This window comes from Nicotiana tomentosiformis, chromosome 8 (genome assembly GCF_000390325.3).
Source record: "Nicotiana tomentosiformis chromosome 8, ASM39032v3, whole genome shotgun sequence".
Taxonomy (NCBI): Eukaryota; Viridiplantae; Streptophyta; class Magnoliopsida; order Solanales; family Solanaceae; genus Nicotiana; species Nicotiana tomentosiformis.
The window spans coordinates 13,002,167-13,014,554 of NC_090819.1; the positions used below are offsets into that span (position 1 = coordinate 13,002,167).

Sequence of the window (12,388 nt, forward strand, 5' to 3'; positions counted from 1 at the left end):
TAGACGAAGCCACTAAGGCAAAGCCAATAAGAGTAGTGCTATATTAGACTGTACCAACCATCTCGAAATCAAGTCAAAATACTATATATAAAACTCAATTATACTTTAATAGATGCCGTCACTTTCATGGTTTATATAGGAGAGAAGTTAGATATTCAACATAGATATGAAGTCTCTTAGCCGGACATCATCACGGCCAAAGAGGAGAGACTAGAAGAAAAACTATCTAAGAAAGAAATCAGTACCTTTGGAATATCTTCCACGGCTCTTCTTTTCTCTGAATATCAGAATTTTCTAAAAGAAATATCATTTCTTTTTTAGACACTTTCTCATATGACTTGATATCATCATTGTCATCTTTTGTAATGGAAGCAAAAGTATCACTTTGCTTAGCAGAAGTATCTTTCTATTTTTTAGCAGTCAAATATGCCTGTAAATGTGCGTATAACGGACTATCCTCTGGAATATCTTCCAGATGGACGGATGGTCCGATCGATGATTCTTCTCTGAGAGATATCCTCTCATTGGTTAAACGTTTTCTTCCCATTTGTATAACTGGGGAGTTTGATGTGGATCCGTATGACGATCCTGAAGGTGATGATCTTCCTCTGGACTGTGGAGATGATCTTCCCCAACCTCTACCTCTTCCCCTACCCCAGGGGGGTTCCATCCTGTAAATATTCACGAGATAAGAAATCTGGCAGAGAATTATCAATTCCCTTTTTATATTGTATTTCAAAATCAAAAGGGGCTAATTGAGCCTGCCATCTTGCAAATATCATTTTCGAGGCATCATGTTTAAAGTCTTTGTTAAACATATATTTAACAGATTGTGCGTCAGTTTTTATCAAAAACCTTTGATTGTATAAATCGTCTTGAAATTGTAAAACACATTTTACTATGGTTAACATTTCATGTGCCACAGTAGCGTATTTTTTCTGGGCTTCAGACCATTTACCAGAGTAGAATCTAATCAGATATTCATGCTTATTATTGGGATTTATCTGTTTCAAAATCCCTCCGTAACCAATATTAGACGCATCAGTCTCTATAATTGTTTGCCATGCAGGATTAGCAAGGGTTAAGCAAGGTAACGATTTAACATGTCGCTTAATATTTTTAACTAAAGTAGTATGACTATCAGTCCAAGAATTTTTATAATCCTTCTTTAGCCTATCATATAAGGGGGCTAAATCACGCGATAAATCTTTATAAAAGGGTGATATGTAATTTAAACTTCCCAAAAATCTTTGTAACTGAGTTCTATCAGTAATAATATCCGAAAATTTTGAGGCAAAATCGATCGATCTTTGAATAGGAGTAATCTTTCCTTAACAAATATAATGTCCTAAAAATCGAATGTTAGTTTAGAATAAACTCATTTTTTGTTTTGAGATAACCAAACCATTTTGTATCACAATTCTTTTAAAAATATCTAAATACTTAATATGCATTTCAAGTGTTTTGAAAAATACCAAAATGTCATCGATATAAACAATGATAAAGTCTAGATAGGGGTTGAAAATGTCATTCATAATTTTTTGGAATTCAGAAGGGGCATTCTTCAAACCAAAAGGCATAACATTCCATTCATATTGCCCAAATGGAACATTAAAAGCAGTTCTATAAGTATGTTCTTTAAATATTTGAATCTTCCAATATTCAGATTTTAAATCAAATTTTGAAAATATATTGGCATCATATAATCTTGACAATAAATTTCTTTTATTGGGAATAGGATACCTAACCCACTTCAAATATTTATTCAAGGATTTATAATTAATGACCAATCCAGGAATACCACGTTCCTTTTCAGCTGCGTTATTAACATAAAAAGCTGTGCAAGACCAAGGAGATTTTGAGGGTTTTATCAAACCCTTTTGTAATAAATTATCAATCTCTTTTTTGCAGAATTCCACTAATTCCGCGTTCATCTGACAAGGTCGAGATTTAGTAGGAATATCATCCTCAGAGAAATTATCTTCATAAGGCAGAGTGACAATATACTTTTTTCTATTCCAAAAAGCACTGGGATGTTCTGCACAAATATCAATAGCAATATTCTCGGAAATCAATTTGATCTTTTCCTGTACTTTAGTAGAATTCAAAGTATCAAATATATTCATACTAAACAATTCTAACTGCAAAGAATCAATATGTTTCTGCTTCATATCAATTAAAGCATTAATATCTCTAGTTACTGGATCTGTAACAAAAGTATAACTTATCTCTTTATCCTTATAAGTAGCAGTAAAACCTTTCGAGTCTACGCTAGTAAAAGGATAAATGGCGTTAATAAATGGTGTTCCAAGTATAATAGGAGGGTATAGTTAGTTTTTAACCAAGAAAAAGAAGTGAGAAATACAGACTTTATTCTGACAAATACCCGTATTAGGTAGTTTATACTTTATATCTAAAGCATATCCGGATACAGATCTACCCATATGAGTAGTTTTTTGAAAATATTTTGTAGGTATTAAACCTTCTTGAATGCAGCTAACATCTGCTCCACTATCAATCATGACAATATTTGTAATAGCAAAACTATTATCAATGAGAATAGTACATTTGATATACCATTTATGAGCAGTAATAATTTGCATCATTCCTAAAAACATATCATGTTTAGGATCAAAACTAATAGGTTTTTCTTCAACACCATTTTCAGAAATACCTTTGTTTTTATCATTAGATTTCTCAGTTGGAGAATTAATTTTCTCAATCTGAGTAATCCTATGATCATAAATCATTTGATTTTATTTAAGAGATTTGATCTCTCGTTTCAAGTTTTCAACTTCAATTTTTAAATCATTGAAAGAAGAATCTCTTGCTGGAGTTGCATTTTTATTTAAAAGACAGTTATTAACCTCTAGTAAAGAATAAGGCGGGGAATATTCAAATTCTTTTTCAAAAGGTTTTGAAAAACTAGAACTTGATTTCGAACTTGAACTAACAGCCAAATTAATTATTTTTTCACGAAGTTTTTCCTCAGTAACTTCTTTTAAAAGTTCTATTACATTATCAGATGTAATAGTTTTCATGTTCAAATCTTGAAACTGTGATTGTAATTTATAAAATTCATCATCATCACAAGTACATGTATTACCTTTGTAAGTTGTACAAGTATTATCAATATTTTTATCACTGTCAGATAAATCAAGTAGATCTATTTCAGCTTTGGATTCTGACTCAGAATAATAATAATCAGATTCTGATCCAGAAGTGTATAACAAACCATAAACCTTATCACGTAACTCATTGTCTAGTTCTAAGGTTTTCAGCTTTTGAAGCTTACAATTCGGGGCTATATGGCCAAATTTACCACACTTGTAACACTTATTGTCAGCAAGATCTCGCTTAGACCTATTTTTGGTAAATCTAGTAGACGTTGCGATGGGATTTCCTGGCTTCTCGTTCTTCTTTGGATCTATATCTAGATCTCTTTTTTCTATAAGGACTGTCTTGGTTAGGGTATCTATGATACTTATATTTTTTCTTCTTATGAGTAGAAATCTCGGGTAGACCGAACTGGGTACAAAAATCTCCTAACTGGGATTTTTCCTTAAGCTTATCCATCTTAAGTGTCCTTATACCATCTGAATTCATCTAAGGTCCTACATAAAAGACCATTAAGGAGAGTACGAATTGTTTCATATTGGTTGGTAAATCTACCGTTGAAGTGTTCTAATATAGTAAGAATAAGGGTGTAAACGGCATCTTCTCTATTTGCCACTAGGGCCATGCCTAAGTTATCAACTCCTTCGTCAGAGGCTGTAGCATTAATAACCATTGCCCTTTCTTCTAGAGTCAAATAATTGTCCCACCAGCCACGAAGTTGGCCAGTAAAACCTGCAACAATCATTTTGCAAATAGTTCTATATGTATTTTTCACACTTTTACAGATAGTCGTATACATAAGCATTCTATGCACAAGAATAGTCAATTGCCTATCAGTTAATCCATCAAAATTCCATTCGTAAATTTTGGAACCACTATAAGACGTATTAGTCTGATTCCGATCACGTTCCTCTATTAAAACATCTTCAGGAGTAGGACGATTGTAATAATAAGTTTGCATTCTGGGTTTATCAGCATATCTGCTACCAGCAAACTTACTATTCTTTTTGGGATAACCTCTGAGTTTATTAAACTATGACAAAAATCATTTTTATAGTCAAAAGTAGTATCTAATTTATTAGCAAAATTATTTGATAAATCAATGGGTTTGATATTTAAACCAATAACTTTTTATCAAGAAGTTCTTATAAATCATAAAAAGATCTAAATTTAAAATCCTGAATCTCAAGGGGTCTTTGAACATGAGTAAGAACAGTTTGAGGTTCTGATTTTTGCTTGTAGAGGCAATATCAGTCAAAATCTTACTAGTATTCATATCCTTAATTAAGATTGTCAAATCATCAAGTTTTTTATTAAGAAAACTGATGTTTTCACCCAAAACTTTAACATATAAATTCAAATAATTATTTTGTGAAATTAATTTATTAATTTCTGCGATGCTGACTGCAGCAACATCTTCATCAATAAATTTTTAAAATGCAGTGAAAGTAATACCTGTATTATTAGGTAAAACAAAAGATGCTTGAGGAGTGTAGATGGCTTTAGTAATATTGACACTCCCGTCTTTATAAGATCTTTCCAAAACTTTATAAAAAGTGGTAAATAGGTGGTTATAAACCAGGGAACAAAATACATAATTTGATTATGTAAAGCACAAGTTTCATAGAATTCTTGAGAAATATTGTGTAAATCTTCTTTACTATAAGTATCAAAAAACCAAGTTTTAAACTGGTTCCATTTATCACTGAAAAATTCTTTTTGAATATAACCTCTAGCTTGTGACCCTGGACTAAAATCAATTTGGTGTGGAATCATTTAAGCTTTATTTGGGTCAAAATCCATTTCGGACGCAGAAGGAATATCCTTATCAGAAATATTATCATTATCCTGAACAATATTTGTCTTGGGGTTAATCTTAACCCTTTCAACAGGTTTATCACCTACCTTAGTAGAAATTGTGTGTAGAGATGCAGCATGATTTCTAGCTGGTCCATAGACTGGTTCAACAGGAGAAATGTGTTGAATATCAGGCAACAGTCTACGATTGGTAAAGGAATATCTATTATAATTAGAACTAATAGAAGGTAACAGCCTATTATTAGAAAATGACTGTCTACTATAAGTGGAACTATTATCATCAAACTAAATGCAAATCCTTCCATCCGGATTTTGAGTAATATGAGAATACTCAGTATTACTGACAGCATTAGTTATCTGATTGGGGGATATAACCGAATCCAAAGTCCATGTAGTTGGAAAATTAATTTCTTCCCACTTAATAGGTCTCCTCGTGGTAACCTTAGACTTTGCAAAATTCATTTCCACTAATATAGTCTGATCAGATGTATCATATAATTTACATCTAGGGTTTAACGTTGATAGCAATTTAAAGTAAATCCTATATGATAAACATATTAGTTTAGAACCAGGCACATAATTATAACCATGCGTTTTCACATTTAATGTTAATGCATCAAGTATATTAACATCAGATAAAGATAATTGCAGATTGGGTTGAGTATTAAAATATACTGGGTCGTAGGCGACAGTAGATTCAATAGAACCCATCAGAGACTGTCTAAAATTCAGATTTCTGGCATCTCTAAAAGCAGCCAAAAACGTCTCTAATAACCCTTTAAGGGTTAATGGCTTAAAAGCAATTTGAACCATACCAATATGCAGATAATTATATTGGTTTCTATAAATATCTACATCATGCTTGTTTAACAAATGATTAGTCTGTTCAGACGAATTTAAAGCTAAAGATTGCTCAGTTTTTTTAACAAGTTGTTTAGAAGAAAGTTTATCAAACCATCCATAATCATAGATTGTTCTAATAGGGACTTTAGGAATCATTCACTTATTTAACAAATCAAGGTTTTGAGGTATATCTACCTCTTCCAACCTAGTATTTTTCATACTAGTTTCTCCTAAATCCATATTTTAGAAACATATCTATGTCGAATATTTCATATCTATCTTATATATACCATGAAAGTACCTAGGCTCTGATACCATTTTAACAGGTTCAAGTGGCGGGCGGTAATCCGCACGGCCTTCTCAACTAAGCTAAAACAGAAATCACTGTTTGACCGGGAACTGGAATTGTTTCGCACCTCTGCTGACTTTTATATGTCCACCGAGGTTTCCACCAGTTAAATATTTCTATTTTAACACATTTGAGAATTCTCAATCTAGCTAATTCAGTATCCTTATATTTAAAGACTGGCGGTAATCCGCACAATCAGTAAGGATATAAGAGTTGAAATATACTTGAATTTTATATATAGTTTAATGACTGTATGGAAGGTTAAAACCTTTTACTCAAGCAAGGGGCCTATCCTAATATAATACATACTTTTATTGAGCACATGTGTCTAGCAGTTCTAACCGTGAAAGAAGATGTCCTTTTCAACTCCTTTAATCAGGCTAAGGTTCACGACTGGCTAGACGAAGCCACTAAGGCAAAGCCAATAAGAGTAGTGCTATATTAGACTGTACCAACCATCTCGAAACCAATTAGGAATAGTCTCTGCAAATATAATTGCACATACTTTAATAAACCAAGTATGTTTGTGTCGATCATTATTATAGTATAACACTTTATCAAATACCTGGATATAATCCCAATAGGTAAAATTCATTCGAGATTTGTTAAGGCTTATCTGCCTTTCTTTCATTGTGGATATACCCCAGTCTTCAACAGATATAATCTGTTTAATTATAATCTTCGAGAAGTTATAAACGTTCTCATCTGTGCTATAACTAGAAAAGTGCTGAAACTCTGCACTGCCAGTACTGTTGAGTATTGTTTCATAATAAGAGCGGATTTTGTATGACTCACCCGGATAATATAATCCATTTATCAAATACCTTTGGAATATCTTCCACGGCTCTTCTTTTCTCTGAATATCAGAATTTTCTAAAAGAAATATCATTTCTTTTTTAGACACTTTCTCATATGACTTGATATCATCATTGTCATCTTTTGTAATGGAAGCAAAAGTATCACTTTGCTTAGCAGAAGTATCTTTCTATTTTTGAGAAGTCAAATATGCCTACAAATGTGCGTATAACGGACTATCTTCTGGAATATCTTCCAGATGGACGGATGGTCCGATCGATGATTCTTCTCTGAGAGATATCCTCTCATTGGTTAAACTCTTTCTCCCATTTGTATAACTGGGGAGTTTGATGTGGATCCGTATGACGATCCTGAAGGTGATGATCTTCCTCTGGACTGTGGGGATGATCTTCCCCAACCTCTACCTCTTCCCCTACCACAAGGGGGTTCCATCCTGTAAATATTCACGAGATAAGAAATCTGGCAGAGAATTATCAATTATCTTTTTATATTGTATTTCAAAATCAAAAGGGGCTAATTGAGCCTGCCATCTTGCAAATATTATTTTCGAGGCATCATGTTTAAAGTCTTTGTTAAACATATATTTAACAGATTGTGCGTCAGTTTTTATCAAAAACCTTTGATTGTATAAATCGTCTTGAAATTTTAAAACACATTTTATTATGGTTAACATTTCATGTGCCACAGTAGTGTATTTTTTCTAGGCTTCAGACCATTTACCAGAGTAGAATCTAATCAGATATTCATGCTTATTATTGGGATTTATCTATTTCAAAATTCCTCTGTAACCAATATTAGATGCATCAGTCTCTATAATTTTTTGCCATGCAGGATTAGCAAGGGTTAAGCAAGGTAAAAATTTAACACGTTGCTTAATATTTTTAACTAAAGTAGTATGACTATCAGTCCAAGAATTTTTATAATCTTTCTTTAGCCCATCATATAAGGGGGCTAAATCACACGACAAATCTTTATAAAAGGGTGATATGTAATTTAAACTTCCCAAAAATCTTTGTAACTGAGTTCTATCATTAATAATATCAGGAAATTTTGAGGCAAAATCGATCGATCTTTGAATAGGAGTAATCTTTCCTTGACAAATATAATGTCCTAAAAATCGAATGTTAGTTTGGAATAAACTCATTTTTTGTTTTGAGATAACCAAACCATTTTGAATCACAATTCTTTTAAAAATATCTAAATGCTTAATATGCATTTCAAGGGTTTTGGAAAATACTAAAATGTCATCGATATAAACAATGATAAAGTCTAGATAGGGGTTGAAAATATCATTCATAATTTTTTGGAATTCAGAAGGGGCATTCTTCAAACCAAAAGGCATAACATTCCATTCATATTGCCCAAATGGAACATTAAAAGCAGTTCTATAAGTATGTTTTTTAAATATTTGAATCTGCCAATATCCAGATTTTAAATCAAATTTTGAAAATATATTGGCATCATATAATCTTGACAATAAATCTCTTTTATTAGGAATAGGATACCTAACCCACTTCAAATATTTATTCAAGGGTTTATAATTAATGACCAATCTAGGAATACCACGTTCCTTTTCAGCTGCGTTATTAACATAAAAAGCTGTGCAAGACCAAGGAGATTTTGAGGGTTTTATCAAACCCTTTTGTAACAAATTATCAATCTCTTTTTTGCAGAATTCCACTAATTCCGCGTTCATCTGACAAGGTCGAGATTTAGTAGGAATAACATCCTCAGAGAAATTATCTTCATAAGGCAGAGTGACAATATGCTTTTTTCTATTCCAAAAAGCACTGGGATGTTCTGCACAAATATCAATAGCAATATTCTCGGAAATCAATTTGATCTTTTCCTGTACTTTAGTAGAATTCAAAGTATCAAATATATTCATACTAAAAAATTCTAACTGCAAAGAATCAATATGTTTATGCTTCATATCAATTAAAGCATTAATATCTCTAGTTACTGGATCTGTAACAAAAGTATAACTTATCTCTTTATCCTTATAAGTAGCAGTAAAACCTTTCGAGTCTACGCTAGTAAAAGGATAAATGGCGTTAATAAACGGTGTTCCAAGTATAATAGGAGAGTATAGTTAGTTTTTAACCAAGAAAAAGAAGTGAGGAATACAGACTTTATTCTGATAAATACCCGTATTAGGTAGTTTATACTTTATATCTAAATCATGTCCGGATGCAGATCTAACCATATGAGTAGTTTTTGAAAATATTTCGTAGGTATTAAACCTTCTTGAATGCAGCTAACATCTGCTCCACTATCAATCATGACAATGTTTGTAATAGAAAAACTATTATCAATGAAAATAGTACATTTGATATACCATTTATGAGCAGTGATAATTTGCATCATTCCTAAAAACATATCATGTTTAGGATCAAAACTAATAGGTTTTTCTTCAACATCATTTTCAGAAATACCTTTGTTTTTATCATTAGATTTCTCAGCTGGAGAATTAATTTTCTCAATCTGAGTAATCCTATGATCACAAATCATTTGATTTTATTTAAAAGATTTGATCTCTCGTTTCAAGTTTTCAACTTCAATTTTTAAATCATTGAAAGAAGAATCTCTTGCTGGAGTTGTATTTTTATTTAAAAGACGGTTATTAACCTCTAGTAAAGAATAAGGCGGGGAATATTCAAATTCTTTTTCAAAAGATTTTGAAAAACTAGAACTTGAACTAGCAGCCAAATTAATAATTTTTTCACGAAGTTTTTCATCAGTAACTTTTTTTTAAATTCTATTACATTATCAGATGTAATAGTTTTCATGTTCAAATCTTGAAACTGTGATTGTAATTTATATATATATATATATATATATATATATATATATATATAAGCTATATTCGATAAGCTATATATACATCTTATATACTATATATAAGATGTATATATAGTATAGTATATATGCCTTGTAATTTTATTATAAAGAGATATGCCTCTTTGTAATTTCAATTTTCAACAAGTTGTTCGTCAATTCGGTAAACTCGTTCCAATAAATTTCAACAAGTTGTGAAGATGTGCCTTGTAATTTCACAATTGTTCCACAAATTGTAACAATAAAGTAAGTAATAGTAGCAATTATAGAAGAAAATTAGAGAGAGATTGTGATAGATTGATGATTTTGTAAGAAAAAAATGAAAGAACGATGGGGTATTTATAGTTGAAAATAGGGAAAAAGTATAATTATAAAAAGTTTGGGATTAAAACAAAGTTTGGGGGGGAGGGGAGGGTTAAATGGCTATTTTATAAATAGCCAACGGCTATATTTTTTTAAAAAAACAAACTAGCTGTTGGGACCGTTTGGCCCGCTAAGGGACCGGTCGTGTCCCGAGCCGGTCCCGGGCCCTGGCGGGCTAAATGGTCCCGGGCCTGGCGTGCCCAAATCATAGGACCAGCCCACAAGACCGGCCCAGGCCCACTAAAATCGGGCCAAACGGTCCTGGCCCATTTAGCCCGTTTGGCCCGTGGTCCCGGTCTTGGACCGGCCCACTTGCCACCCTTAAATAAGGGTGAATTATGACCGATATTGTGATATTGTGGGATCGGGTTGCGCGATGCAACACACATATATATACTCATTGTTGTTAATGTTGTTACGTGGAAATAAGGGAGGATTATGTGATGTACGGTGGGATCGGGTTGTGCGCCGCAACAACCTATGTATTTATATTTTCCTGAGCTATGTTAGTTTTATGGTACTTTCTTTTGAACTTAAGGATTGGTAATTCTGAACGTTGCTGGCTTATTTCCTGAAGTTGTAGCCATTATTTTCAATTTACTGCTTTATTTCACTCTGTATATCCATTTTTCTGTCTTTATTATATATATATTGCGTACAGGTTGTAGTGTGAGTGACCTACCTTATCCTCATCACTACTTCGTCGAGGTTAGGCTCGACACTTACAGAGTACATGGGGTTAGTTGTACGTATACTACACTCTGCACTTTTGTGCAGATTTTGGCATTGGTCCTAGCCGATCGAGAGGCGTAGCAGCTCGGACTGGTTCATTGGAGACTCAAGGTAGATCTGTTGACGTTCGCAGACCTTGAAGTCCGCATCTATCTTCCCCTGTTTTTACTGTTTATTTATTTCAAACAGTTGTATTTCTTTCAAACTTTACTTGTAGTAAATCCTAGAAGTTTGTGAATTGTGACTCCAGATTTGGATTGTAGTAAATATTATAGCATTTATATTATTCTGCACTCGTTTCATTACGTTTCAGCTTATTTGACTTTATGTACTGAATTGAATAAAAATTGGCTTAATGATTCTCTAACGTTGGCTTGCCTAGCAAGTGAAATGTTAGGCGCCATCATGGTCCCGAAGGTGAGAATTTCGGGTCGTGACAAGTTGGTATCAGAGCACTAGGTTGCCTAGGTCTCACAATTCACGAGCAGGCTTAGTAGAATCTGGAGGATCGATACGGAGACGTCTATGCTTATCTTCCAGAGGCTATGAAGTTTAGGAACAATTTCACTTCTATTATTCTCTGTCGTGTGATTTTATTCTATCATTGCTGATTGAACTCTTCTATTCTTTTCCTTCCGCAAATGGCGAGAACACGTGCTACGTCTTCAGCTGGACAGCAGTCGGAGCCCCCAGTGGCAGCTTCTACGAGGGGCAGAGGTCAAGGTCGAGGCCGAGGAAGGGGCAGAGCTCAGCCCAGAGCTCGAGCAGCAGCACCAGCACCAGTAATGGAGCCCCAGGTGGAGTTTGAGGAGGAGGTTCTAGCCCAGACTGTGCCTGCTGGACCAGCTCATGTTCCAGAGGGGTTCATCCCCACCCCAGTGCTTTAGGATGCTTTGGTCCATTTGGTGGGCCTTATGGAGAGTGTGGCCCAGGCCGATACCTTTCATATGTCACCAGTCATCTCTCGGGCTGGGGGAGGAGCACAGACTCCCGCTACTCACACTCCGGAGCAGATGGCTCCCCAGTATCAGACTCCAGTAGCCTCGCCAGTTGGGATTGTTCAGCCAGTTGTTGCGACACAGGCCGGTGATGGATCTGCCATGTCTTCTGAGGCTTTATGGAGATTAGGCAGGTTTACTAAGCTCTTTCCAGATCATTTCAGTGGTGCATCTTCAGAGGATCCCCAGGAGTATCTTGACAGTAGTCATGAGGTGCTACGGAACATGGGTATAGAGGAGACCAATGGGTTCGCTTTTGCTGCATTTCAGATGACAGGCTCCGCCAAGAAATGGTGGAGAGATTATTTGTTGACCAGACCAGCTAGGTCGCCTGCTCTTACTTGGGACTAGCTCTCTCAGCTCTTCCTAGAGAATTTTCTCCCTATCACATTGAGAGAGGAGTATCGTCGTCAGTTCGAGCGTCTCCAGCAGGGCAGTATGACTGTTACTCAGTATGAGACCCATTTTGTGGATTTGGCCCATCATGCTCTTCTTCTACTTCCTACCTAGAGAG

At 34.3% G+C, this 12,388-nt stretch overlaps 1 protein-coding gene across 1 annotated transcript; it reads right to left on the bottom strand.

Annotated features, from left to right (window-relative positions):
* Nucleotides 1-528: 528 nt before the first annotated feature.
* LOC138897076 (uncharacterized) lies at nucleotides 529-3,862 on the bottom strand. The gene is made up of 5 exons (XM_070183031.1): nucleotides 3,673-3,862; nucleotides 3,107-3,211; nucleotides 2,483-2,608; nucleotides 1,802-2,206; nucleotides 529-671 (listed from the first exon to the last, which is right to left on the bottom strand). The coding sequence occupies exons 1-5, from the start codon at nucleotides 3,860-3,862 to the stop codon at nucleotides 529-531; spliced, it is 969 nt and encodes a 322-aa protein (XP_070039132.1).
* Between the last annotated feature and the right edge of the window lie 8,526 nt (nucleotides 3,863-12,388).

Coding starts and splice junctions, on each gene's coding strand:
- LOC138897076 (XM_070183031.1), bottom strand. CDS start 3,862: ATGATTGTTGCAGGTTTTACTGGCCAACTTCGTGGCTGGTGGGACAAT. Junction 2,609..3,106: donor TACTTGTACAACTTACAAAG/GTAATACATGTA, acceptor ATATGTTTTTAG/GAATGATGCAAATTATTACT. Junction 672..1,801: donor CGCAGCTGAAAAGGAACGTG/GTATTCCTGGAT, acceptor GAATATTTACAG/GATGGAACCCCCCTGGGGTA.